Below are 13,716 nucleotides of genomic sequence, written 5' to 3'. Positions count from 1 at the left end.
TGCATGACCTTAAGCAAATGCCATACATTCAGCCTAGGTTTCCTCATGTGTGCAGTGGGAACTATAATGCTTGTCCTGACTACTTTACTGGTTGTTCTTGAAACTGAAGAGAGATCACACCTGTAAAAGCAATTCGGTTAGAGTAAGTTAGGAAAGAATGAAGAGTCTATGAAGTTAGACTTAAACAGTAGCTCTAGTATGATTCTGGTAATTAACACATGTATTATAAACTGATTTTTTAAGCAGTAATTTTTTTTTGAGATTGTTTTCTTTATTGATAAGAGTTCTTATTTTCTTATTTCTTAGCATTGCACTCTCCTTTGTTATTTCTTGGTTACATTGAGTGATTCTGGTTATATGCCCTACTGTGTTAGCATCCCATTAATGAAACATAGTAGCCTTACAGTAATTAAGAACGAGGTGATGTTTATAAGACTTTGTAATTGGCTGCCTTCATGACTGTCCTATGTATTGTTTAATGAGCATGGTTAAGTTGAGGGGTGTGCTTTTCTGAAATTAGAAACTTTACTCTCTTTATAGCCTGCATTTTACTCTAGTTTTTATTCTCTATCAGCTGCTGTTTGCAAAGTAGACTCATTTTTCAAGGGAGAAAGTGAAAAGAAAGGTTAGTAAGGTGATCCATTTCTTACTCTTCTAAAGGAAAATTCCTTGGTTACTAAAATAACCCCATTTACATTTAACTGCTGCTAAAATTTAATTACAATTTAAAAAATTTTTAAGGTGCAGTATTTCATTCATGAGAAGGGTTGATAAATGCTTAAAATAATACTTAAAACGAAGCCAGTTATTTTCGCTTAACAAGATCTTGAAAACAATTTGCATAACATAGTATGTATAACATTATAGAAATAATTATGCAAACAGACTATGATATAGCAAAATGAATTACCATGTATTTATAATCTAAAGGGCACCTTCAAAATTTGAGCCAGTTACTTTGTTTCAGAGCTACATATTCTTAAGGAATTTAATTCTTAGTGTTTAATACTCAAGGTTGAAATGTGGGAAAAGGTTTATTAAAGCTAAAACATTTTCTCCTGGACCGAGTGGGAAAGGATAGGTTGGTTCTTAAATTCCTGCTGGCAAGATTTTCCAACAAGGAAATGCGGATACATCAGTGTTTTTGAATACATAAATTTTAAATACATACATTTGCCTATCTTGATAAAGTAGCATTTCATGTACTTTTAGGATACATCTCATAGATCATATTTTTTATTTTATAAATAGACAATGGAAAAATCAGCTCAGATATTGGGTAGCTTATATTTCATTTTATAGCACTGGAAAATGTAACTCTTATCCAAGTAGATGGCAGCATCCTAATGATGGTGTAGAATTGAGGGTTTTAGATTTGTTTTTTAATGGAAGAGCTTATATAATTTTAGAAGGCATTATTTACTCATCTGGCTTTTTTGTAGCCGTGAGACTCCTTTTGTGAAAGAAATTTGAATTGCCTTTAAGATTGATACATTTTCTAGTTGGAAAAAAGTAGAATTTTTTTCTGAGAATGGATTGTATACCAGCCAACATACTAAGTAGAATGTATTCTAATAATGAACTTTTTTGACATTCTGGAATCCTGTACCAATAGGGTTATTGCAGGCAACAGAAGGAAACCTTACTATGTTTGGTCAGCGGCTCTTTGAAATTTTCTTTTCCACAGTGAATAAAAATAGATTGACAGATGTTCATCTGAACTAATTTTTGAAACTAAGGCATACCTGTGTCTGGCTGAACTTTGAGCAGTTTGGAAATATATATTTTTACTTTGTTACTCTGTTAAGACTTTCATGATTTTTAGGGAGGTATCAAAAAGAAAAAAGGCCTCCCCTGAAACAAATAATACATTATATGTTAATTTTAAAAAAAAAAAAAAGGCCTCAAAAGGTTAAACATGGAGTTACCACATGACCTGGTAATTTTACCTAGAGCTGTATCCCTAAGAAAATGAAAACAGATGTTCACTCACAAACTTGTATATAGATGTTCGTAGCAGTATTATTTATTATATATAGACAAAAAGCAGAAAGCAAAAGCAAATATCCATCAACTGATGAATAGATTAACACATGTGGTATGTCAGGCAATGGAATATTATTCAACAATAAAAAGGATTTAAGTTAGTGCTTCCATGTGGCGACATTGGATGAAGCTTGAAAACATTATACAAAGTGAAAGAAACCAGTCATGAAGGACCACATATTTTATGATTCCATTTATATGAAATGTCCAGAACAGGCAAATCCAAATATGTAGTAACAGAACATAGATTAGTGGTTGCCTTGGGCTGGAGGGTTGGGAAGGGAAATGAGAAAAGTGGGGAGGTCATTTCTTTTTGGGGTGATGAAAATGTCCTATATTGATTATGGTGAAGGTCGTAATTCTCTATGAATATACTAAAAACAATTGAATTGTACACTTTAAATGGCTTTTTGTATGGTGAGTTTTATGTCAATAAGGTTGTTATCAAAGAAAGTAAGGAGAGGTGTATCCGCTGCTTCTCTCACATGAATTTCTGATACATCTCCTTTAAATCATACTGTTGTATTACTACATGCATAACAAACTACATACATAACAAAATGTTATCTAACTTCTTTCTGTATAATTATACAGAATCACCAAAGGTGTTTTATAGTTTATTGACTTTTTACCATCACCAACGCCCTTTGTTTCCTACCCAGGGTCAGACAGCATTTGATGTAGCAGATGAAGATATTTTAGGATATTTAGAAGAGTTGCAAAAGAAACAAAATCTGGTATGTTTGATGACTGCCTAAAATTGTCTATATTAGTGAATTTTCCTAATGGCTTTAACTTTCAGACAGTTGAAAAAATATTTTTGTGATGTTTTATACTTTTTGGTTTTAAGTTATTCCTGACAGTCAAACCAAGTGACAGTGAAAGAGAATAAATAATAGGGGTAGTGTTCAACCTTTTGTATTAGTTATCCCCATTTCTCTTAGGTCCTCTTCACAAAATGAATACTTCTATAATGTACCTACTCAAGAATAACATGTTTTTGTAATTTCATAATAAAGTTTGCTTAGAAGGTGGGGACTATAAAAATCTCAGATTTCTAAAATAACGGGACCTAGTTAAGGAAAACGTTATGTAGGTAAGAAAGATTTTTAAGTATGAAATATCATCAGACATCCTAAGTGGCTAGTGGATCCTGATTTTTCAGTGATCTAAAGTTAGAGGGATGTAAAAAATCCAACTTTGTCTTTCACCCAGCTTTAAACTATTTAGTCCTCTTTATTCTTTATCCAAGCGTGCCCCCCCTTTTTTTCAGATAGAACTTAAGTCTTTCCTTTTTGTTGGTTTTGTTTCATGTTTGGAAAACTACTGTTAATATTACTTCAAATTCTGTATTTACTCATTAGTACTATTTTAATAGTCTTATTTTCCTTTGTATAACTTTTATAAAGCTGCATACTGAAAAACGGGAGAAGAAATCTCCACTAATTGAATCAACAGCCAATATGGACAATAATCAGTCACAGAAGACCTTTAAAAAGTAAGTAAAAGGGGCGCCTGGGTGGCTCAGTGGGTTAAGCCGCTGCCTTCGGCTCAGGTCATGATCTCAGAGTCCTGGGATCGAGCCCCGCATCGGGCTCTCTGCTCAGCAGGGAGCCTGCTTCCTCCTCTCTCTCTGCCTGCCTCTCTGCCTGCTTGTGATCTCTCTGTCAAATAAATAAATAAAATCTTTAAAAAAAAAAAAGTAAGTAAAATATTAAAGTAAAATATTGTTTTGTTATTGTTATGAATGAATTGGCATGAGGGCCATAGACATGATTATCAGATTTGGTGGATCTGAGAAAAATTAAAGTTTTTTGGTCTTTTGTGTTTTTAATCATTTGAAAACTGTTTTCCTTTCACAGCAAAGAGACACTGATTATTGAGCCAGAGAAAAATGCATCCCGTATTGAATCTCTGGAACAAGAAAAAGTTGATGATGAAGAAGAAGGAAAGAAAGATGAATCTAGCTGCTCTAGTGAAGAAGATGAAGAAGATGACTCAGAATCAGAAGCTGAAACAGGTAAATTTGAAGCATGATGGGATTTTCAGTGAATTGTGATGCAGTATTAAGTAAGATAAGATTAGGCTTTAATTTTGAAACTTTACTGATTTCCTGATTGTCCAGATACTTCACAAGCCAGTAAATTATCTTTCACAGAGTATTGGAAACTTGAGTATAGTTGTGAATTTACTGTTCTCTAATGACCTGGAGGTTCTTACCTCTGCATTTTGCTGAATTGTACTTGTAGGTTTGAAGGAGGAGAAGATTCCCTTATGATGGTACAGATAGGGTATAATTGGGGTGCCAGCAATTCAAGAATGCTTCTGATACTTTCTGAAGCCCGACAGTCCAGCAAGTTGATCCTAGTATCATCCCAAATATTCTCAAAGCAGGAGTAAATTTTTAGAAAGTTGAGGTGAATCAAGATATTTTCCTGTGGGGTGTGGAGAAATTTGCTTTGTTTCAAGAAATTTTGAAGATAGGGGAAAGTATAATACACCTTCATATTCCAGCTACCAAGAATGAACAGCTGCTGACATTTAGCTGTATTTTCTTCAAACATTTATTTATTTTTATTTTTTTACTAACATACAATGTATTTGTTTCGGGGTACAGGTCTATGATTCATCAGTCTTACACAATTCGCAGCACTAATCATAGCACATACTCTAATTTTTATTTTAATAACATTTAAAAATTACAGTTGCCTTCTTTGACCATGAGCCCTAGTCTCCTTCCCTTTCCTTCTTTCCCAAGGTCAGTCACTATCCTGAGTTTTTTCTTATATTTTCTAGCCCATTTTAATGCTACCTTATACATTCAGAAGTAATATATAGTAATTACAGGACAGTTTTGTGTTTTCATTTTTATACCTAGGAGTTGTTATTCAACTTGCGCTTTTTTTGCACTTAAAAGTTGTAATTTTTAGATTTGTTTACATCTGCCTATATCTTTACCTATATAACTTACCCCTCTAGTTGTTATATAGTATTCATTAAATACATCTGTTTCCCTTCTGATAAAAATTTATCTTACTCCTATTTTTCCATTGTTGGCAAATAATGCCATAGTGATCATTGGTGCAGTTGTCTCCTCATGTGTATAAGTAAGAGATACTCTACTAGGGATACTTAAAAATTGAGTTACTTACTGTGTCACATTTTCACTTTTCATGGATGTTGCCAAATTTCTTTACAAAGTCACTATCACGGTTTACATTCTTGTCCTTTTTTTATCAAAGGTATGGTTTCTGTATTGCTTCAATGAATTATAATTTTCTATTAGAAAATTTATATTTATTGGTTATTTCTCCAATGTAAAATTCCAGTGTTACCATCTTTGAGTTGTATAAACTGATGTTTTAACATGTAAATTCATCAGACAAAAATAGCCCATTTCCATTAAGATTTTTGATCCAAAAAAAAAAAAAATTATCAGGACCAATATGGTGGTCATCAGTAAATACAGATGAAGCCCTAGAATTTCTTGGTCTCCCTAAATTTCCTCTAGACACAACAACAGTTATGGATCATTTTATTTTTACTCACTCAGCAAAATATTTCCCCTAAGAAAATTCAGGAAACTAAAGTTTACTAAATAAACACACATGGAAGAAGATAGTGATTATCTGTTTCCCATTAAAAGTGAAATGTTAAACAGATAAAGGCTAGCTTTGTTGCCAGGTACTGTGTCTTAAATTTCTTTGTTTTTTGAAGCTTATTAACACTACAACTAAATTATTTTTTGGTAAAACACAAAGAGTTTTTGAGATATGTAAATGACCATCTTCTAGTCACCAGGGATATAATTTCTAATTTATTGCTGTCATACTGCTGGTCAGATGAGTCAGCACATCTTTCATCTTGGTGAGAGTATGGATAAAATTGGAAACTAAAGCAACCAAGTAGTCACTGAATATTATAGTTCATCTTTATGACTTGCTAATTAAATATTTCTAATAATAAAAGTATGTTATATGAGAATGAGCATGCATAGTGTTTAAGAACACAGACTGATTCACGAGTGTAATTGTATTTCTGGTTAATTTGTTTAATCTCATATTTCTCTAATCTCAGATTTCTCAGAAATTTCCTGCTTTAAATGGATACTATATGTAGCAATGCTTTGTAGTAAGTGCTAACGTAGAGTTGAATTTTATAAAATTCATATGCACGTAAAATATGTAAAATACACCACTACAAATCAGAGTATACTACATGTGCACAAGAAAGCCAGAACTAGCACCCAGATCTTTTAACTAATGTGTCAGGTCTTTTACTACTTACATAGCAGAATTCAAGAATCCAAGCATCTCACAGAAATTTCTGAGATTTTGTTATCGAGTATTTTCTTAATTGGTCCCTTCTATAGAATTCACTGTTCCATGTCAGGCACTGGGGAACTATTTGAAATAAACAAGCCTTCAGATTAAGCCAGTCTTGCCATTAACAAACTAGTCTCCTAATCTCTTTTGGTTGAAATTTCCTTAACTTGTAAAAATAAGAATTGGACTAAACGATGTAAATAGTTCTTTAAACTATTCTGGATAGTTCTTTAAACGTACTGTTCTTTTTTTTTTTTTCTTTTCTTTCTTTCTTTCTTTTCTTTTTTTTTTTCTTGATAAACTGTACTGCTTTGTAACTACAAGTAGAACTAATTGCCATCAAATTGCGTTGTATCCCTCCTCTGGAGTTTAGCCATACCAGTCACTCTCTGCTGTTTCTTACTAAGCTAACTTTAAATGTTTCTCTAAAGCATTGTACTATGATAATTTTGTTCTTCCTGTTGCTAGTGGTTGCTTGTGCCAGGAAAATTTGACTCTGTCTCAAGAATTAATCCATGTAAATGTTTCTAGTTCCCTCTGTCTCACTCTACTAATATCACCCAAGGTTTTATCATACTTTATTTGGCAAACTTGAGAAAGCAGTTGTTTCCCTGTAGAGCTACAGCTTGGTTTGACAATATCTAAATTATTTCTTTACCTACTTTTTTGGAAGGTTATTTCTTTGGGATGTTATTTGATGTAAAATAATGATTTTGCTGAATTTTCTTTAATTATATATCAAACTGGTTTCTTATAAATGAGCTGAAAATAAGAACTCAAGCAAAAGTTTAATTTCCTCCCGAGTGATTTATAAATTTGAGAGGTAGTTGAAGGAATGAGAAGGGAAATGTATTTTTGTTTTGGGGTTTTTTTTTAACTCTAGGACTTGAAATTTTCATTCTTCATTGAAATCAAATTAGTAGAAGGGCTTTAACAGTATTAATAATGCTAAGCTGGATTGTGGACACTTGACATTTGTTTCATTATTATTCATAAAACAAGCCTGAATGTTTATACATTCATGCATATACATTCTTTGATATGTGGATTTCACTAATATAAAACAAATATTTAAACCAAGAGAAAAAGGAGAATATAAAAGGGGAAAAAAATCTGTTGAATTTTATCTTTTTGTTACTTATTTTTCGTACTACACTGTAAGCTCTATGCAGTTAAAAGATGTTTTGTTTTTTCATCAACTGGTATACCTCAGTACCTACCCAGGACAGTGGACTCAGTACCTAGTACTTGAAATATGGAGGCATTTAATAAACATTTATTGACTTATCTCCATTTAGGTATACTGTTTTCCAAGATGATGGTCTAATAGATGATGCATGATTTGTACTTAACTGTACCGAATAGGCTTAACTTCTATTGAATTAAAAGAGGTATTGTGTAACAATGAGAATAAAGCACATTAGACTGTGGTTAGCTCATTCAGTTTATTCAAAAAGCTAAGAGCATAGTGATTTTTAAGTGTGGCACTTTGGCTTTGTCCTTTGGTATAGTTTGGGATCCTATGCTATTCACCCTATTAACATCTTGTGGATATTTTCGTAGTCATAAATATAATCGAATGAGTCAATACAAATTCAGAACTATTTGGTATTTATACATGTATTCAACTACATACTTGCCCTAAAGATAATTATGTTTTAATATTTTCTACTTATAAAGTATAATGGCATATGGTAATGATAAGGTGGAAAGTTATTTTGAAAAATTGACTTAAGGGAAGGAGAGAGGTATAATGAATATGAGTATCATGAAAGAATATCTCATAGAATTTTAAAGTACTGTACTTCTTCCCCAAAGTATAGAGGAATACCTGTCCTCCCTCATTTTGAAACCAAAGGACTACTTTAAAACTAGGTAAATGTTTACTTTAAAACTAGGTAAACCAGGTAAAACTAGGTAAATGTAAAACTAGGTAAATGATCCTTGACCGTTTGAGAAGTAAGCCTTTCTGGCCCATTTATAAATTACAGCTAATTTATAGATTTAAATTTATAGGTAACTGTTTTTGCTAAAAGCCTGTCTGATTTGTATGATCAAATATAGGGGCACCTGGGTCACGCATTTGGTTAAGCAGCTGACTCTTGGTTTCAGCTCAGGTGGTCATACCAGGATCTTGAGATCAAGCCCCATGTCAGAGTGCGCTCAGCACAGAGTCTGAGTCTCTCTCTCTCTACCTCTCCCACTCATGTGTGCATGTGTGCACACTCTCTCTCAAATAAGTAAATCTTAAAAATTTGTACATATGTTCAAATACAGTCTGAATGTTTTTGGCATCGATATTTTAAACGTTTTTCTCAGTGCTTCATTGTTAGTTGGAAATTGTCTTAATACATTGTGAAAAGAGATTAATTCAGCTTAATTCAGCTGATATTCTCATTTAAGTTTAGATTTTTTAGGGGTGAGAAAGTATGCTCTTTGTTTCACAGGAATATAAACTGATTATTGACAAAAAGCACTTTTTAGATTTCCTGGAATAAAGAGGAGCTATGAGTTTTAAATAATGTAAATTGTAGATCTATTAGAAAAAATTGTGTAGCTCTTGTAGTCTTTTTGGTTACACTGTTTTCAGGCATTCAACTTTTAAATATCAATTGTTTCATATTTCTGTAGTGTTAAAAGTATGGAAATCAGATTCTGTTTTTTGTTTTTTATTCTTAGACGCTTTGTTATGTCATCATGTTCTATTATTTCAGCATACATACTGAGACATTTCTGGAAACTTCTTGAAAAATTCCCTTGTTAAAAAAGAAAAAAAAATGGAAAAGACTTGAACAACAAAACCTTTTTAAAAAATGAATATAAAATACTGTTTTTCTAGACATTGAAACAATCCATACTGAATCTTGACTCTTAACGTTTTTCATGTTTGTGTAATAGATAAGACAAAGCCCATGGCTTCTGTAACTAATGCCAGTACTTCTAGTACACAAGCAGCTCCTGTAGCTGTTACAACACCTGTGTCATCTGGTCAGGCAACACCCACATCACCTATGAAAAAGGTAAGCCAAAATTGTGTTTGCTAAAAATACTTACATTCTGTTTAAGTACTAAAGCATTAAGACAGTTCTTAAATTTTTATAGTTTATTCCAAAAAATATTTAAGGTTTAGAATAAGAATATATTTTTCTTTTTTAATTTGACTGAGATTTCCTTTGAACCATATTCATTTTAAAAAAATACTTTTTAAAGTACTAGTTTGCATATGAAAACTAATGGTAATGGTCATGGTAGTTTTTAATTTCTGTTGAACTTCTGAGAAACATGGGTTTTGTATCCTTTATTCCTGGTAAGTAAAGGCGCATTTTGATAAAAATTTCACGGTTAAGCACAAAAAGAACTATCACAAGTCAGAGAGCTAGAACCTAGTTTGTCTAACTCTATACAAAGCACGAGGCATGCAAGGGTGATATGCCAGTAAGAGCATGATCTCTGATTTTGGACAAACCAGAGATCACTCCTGACCCCACCTCTTATTAATTGTAAGGACGTTTGAGCAAGTTGCTGTCTTCCTTATCTGTCAGGGAAAAGGCAAAACAAAAATAATAACCTAAAAGAGAAAGTAAATTAGCATTATAAACCTTGGTTGAGAGAGAGAGAGAAGAGCTAGCTAGTGACTAAGTGCTCTCAAAATACCAGTTTCTTTTCGTTTTCCCCTTATTTTATTCCCCATTTGTTCTCTGTCCTTTTGCTTCCTTTTCTCCACCAAACAGTGCTTCCCAAGTAGTGTGTTGATCTTTTTAAAGATACTTCTTTTCCCTACTACTCTAGAACCTGTACTTCTTTTAACCCAAATTAAACATTACATGTGTTTTGTTTTGTTTTGTTTTGTATACCACTGTTTTTTTTTTTTTAAGGCTTCTCCCCACCACCCTTACTTATCTTTAATGAGCGTACTCATTTCCCTCTCTGTGAACACACACACGTACTTTTTTTGTGGAAACATTTAAGAATTGGGTGCTATCAGTATAACACTTTACCCCTAAATACTTGAGTATATATCTCGTAAATACGAAAGCATTATCCTTCATTCCCATAATAAAATGATCCTATTTAGAATATTTAAATTTGGTATAATACTTTTATCTATGCTCATTACATACAAACCATAGTCAAGGTTTTTTCAGTTGTCTTACTAATGTTTTTCTGTTTGTTTTTTCAAATCAAGGGTCCACTGAGGGATTGCACATTGTGCTTAACTGTCATGTCTCTGCCTTTGGACTTGTTATTTTGTTGCTTATCCGACATTATTTGGTTTGCATGGGTTGGAGGACTGATTTTAAATCCCTGCAGTGTTTCTGTGATGTTGTCAGTATTGTTCATCTTTGGATTTGGCTCCAAAGTGGTCAAAATGTGAATAATAAACTAGAGAAGTTTTTCACAATCCATACTGCTAGTAATAATCTTCCTCTAAAACTCTTGCTAAGGAAAGTGATAATATGGGTTCTTAGTGGTAGAAATGTATGGATTTCACTGGTTACAGTTTGAATATCAGGGAAATGTATGAATGATTTATCTTGCTTTCTGTATTCCAGAATTGAGGGCTTCCTGAATTCAGCTAGAACCTATGTTCATATGATAGTAATTTATATTATATATGCTTAAAAATGAAACTCTCCAGGGGTAATCTGTCTGCAGAATGTTAACGATGATTATCATGCTATAACTGGAGTCATCATAGGCTGTTTTAAACTTTAATTCTAGAGTCCTTGTATACTTCTTCAATGAGTACCAAACTTTAGCTCTTTTGATTTACTATCTGTTAAAATTAATGGGATTATCAGAAGTTCCCCAAAAGCTCCATCCCCCTGAAATATCTGGCCACAAATAACTGGCTGTCATTCTTTTGAGTATTTAGCTAAGCAGTCTCTTTACTGCTATTGTCAAGTAATTGCAGTTACTTTGATCCTTTTGATCAATTACATTTTTCTCAAACATAGCCACAATTTAATAACTTAATTGCTCTTAATAACTCTTAATAATTGTTAATGTAATAATAACTTACTGTTATGGTAATCATAACATAATAACTGTTAGAGTTAGGCTGATAACCTCTTTGCTATAAAAATCCTTACTCAGAGCTACTTCTGATTCTGTTATTAAATTGATCCAATAACAACTATCTTCCTCTATGCTTTGCATGTTTAGAAACTCCCATTTTATTCTCAATTTCAGGTATCATAACTTACTTTGAAGATTATATTTTTTTAGTCTTTGTTCTTAAGGTTTTGTAACCAAATTTTATTTTAATAAAGTAGTGGCATACAGATAATTTGAAGTATTATTTTAATGGATAGAGTAATCTTACTTATTTTGTATGACTTTTAAAACCTGTTATGTTCAGTGATACTTCTTATGTTAATATAGCATTTTAATGTTTTCTAAGTTAGTTTCAATTAGGGATAATGTGAATTTTCCTTTAACTTATGGACTTCACAGATGAATTTCCTTAGCTGAATCTTTAAACGCATGTTAAAAGATTTCATAGTTAAGAGTTCTGTTTTTAGGGGCGCCTGGGTGGCTCAGTGGGTTAAGCCTCTGCCTTCGGCTCAGGTCATGATCTCAGAGTCATGGGATCGAGCCCCGCATCGGGCCCCCTGCTGAGCAGGGAGCCTGCTTCCCCCCCTCTCTCTCTCTGCCTGCCTTTCTGCCTACTTGTGATTTCTGTCTGTCAAATAAATAAATAAAATCTAAAAAAAAAAAAAAAGAGTTCTGTTTTTAGGTTCCACTCACTACTCGGTTTTGATATTTAGACAAAGGTATCTTAAGTTCTCTTGCTTCACCACCAGTGCGTAAACTAATAGAAATACACACACGGGGGCGTCTGCGTGGCTCAGTCATTTAAACTGATTTTAGCTCAGCTCATGATCTCAGGGTCCTGGGATCGAGTCCCACGTTGGGCTCCTTGCCAAGTGGGTAGCCTGCTTCTCCCTCTTCCTCTGCCTGCCACTCACCCTGCTTGTGCTCTCTCTGTCAAATAAATAAGCAAAATATTTTTTAAAAATTAAAAAGAAAAAAAAAACACGTGCACACACAGCAAGAAATAGATCACAAAACAGGTAGCTCTAAAACAGTATTAAATACCATTTATATTCTCTAATAATTCAGGGTAGCTACAGAAAAACATAGATATCTTCCCTTTAAATGATATTACATTAAGTTCTTAACTCTTCAGCTAAAATTAAAGAGAGACCAGGCCTGTGATTTGTGGAGATGTTTCCTATAAAACTATCAGTTTGGTTTTATGATTTAAAATTTTAGGGGTGCCTTGGTGGCTCGGTTGTTACGTGTCTGCCTTCAGCTCAGGTCATGATCCCCAGGGTCCTGGGATAGAGCCCCGTATCCAGATTTCCTTCTCCCCCTCCTTGTGTTCCCTCTCTTGCTGTCTCTCTCTTTGTCAGATAAATAAAATCTTTAAAAATAAATAAATAAGATAAAATAAAGTAAAATAAAATAAAAATTTAACAGTAGGGGTACCTGGCTGGCTCAGTCAGGAGAGCATGCAACTCTTGATCTCGGGGTCATGAGTTTAAACCCTGCAATTGGTGTAAAGATTATTAAAAAATAATAATAAGTAAACTTTAAAGTTTTAACAGTGAGTTTATATACCTTTCTTTAATCAAAATAAATATTGTTGGAATCTCTGAAAAAGATTACCTATTTTGCTGTATGCACATAAATTCTGGTAAGTGTAAGCTGTATTTATTAGATGGTAGAAATTCATCATTTTCTTAGAATTAAGTGTTTTGGTTAATTGGATCCAATTATTAAATGTAATAATTATTTAATAAACTATGTACTGTGGCCATATGATGTATGCAAATAAAAGTGTACAAATATAGAATGATTGTTTAAAAATGGAAGAGAGGGGTGCCTGGGTGGTGCAATCAGTTGAGTGTGACTTGGTTTCAGCTCAGGTCATGGTCTAAGGGTTGTGAGATGAAGTCCCACATTGGGATTTGTGCTCAGTGCAGTCTGCTTGGACTCCTTCTTTCCCTCGGCCCCTTCCCCTGCCATGCACTCTCTCTCTCTTTCTCTCTCTCTCACATAAATAAATAAATCTTGAAAAAGAAATGGAAGAGATCATGTTTTTTGAGGTAATACAATTAGAACATTTAAGATAAATCTTAAATGCGTAGGTAGTATTTCAACTAACAGAGAAGGAGAGTTTGTACAGTTTACTGAAAGGAAGAGAAGAGAAATAATGTAAACAAAGTAGGGATACTGTGAAATATTTGCAGGGAAAATAAGTTGTGTAGTTTGATTTATAGGGTACATATACAAAGTGAAACAGGAAAAGTAAAGACAAATTATGGAATGTCTTCAT

The 13,716-nt window shown here is 33.1% G+C and overlaps 1 protein-coding gene across 1 annotated transcript in view; it reads left to right on the top strand.

Annotated features, from left to right (window-relative positions):
* PPP1R12A (protein phosphatase 1 regulatory subunit 12A) overlaps positions 1–13,716 on the top strand; it is a 147,164-nt gene that overhangs the window by 83,219 nt on the left and 50,229 nt on the right. The window contains 4 exon segments of the mRNA XM_047739768.1: positions 2,709–2,783; positions 3,456–3,544; positions 3,909–4,066; positions 9,270–9,391. Of these exon segments, the coding sequence (XP_047595724.1) occupies positions 2,709–2,783; positions 3,456–3,544; positions 3,909–4,066; positions 9,270–9,391 (444 nt within the window).

This window comes from Lutra lutra, chromosome 8, assembly GCF_902655055.1.
Source record: "Lutra lutra chromosome 8, mLutLut1.2, whole genome shotgun sequence".
Classification (NCBI taxonomy): domain Eukaryota; kingdom Metazoa; phylum Chordata; class Mammalia; order Carnivora; family Mustelidae; genus Lutra; species Lutra lutra.
This window is presented reverse-complemented; position numbering and strand designations above follow the sequence as displayed.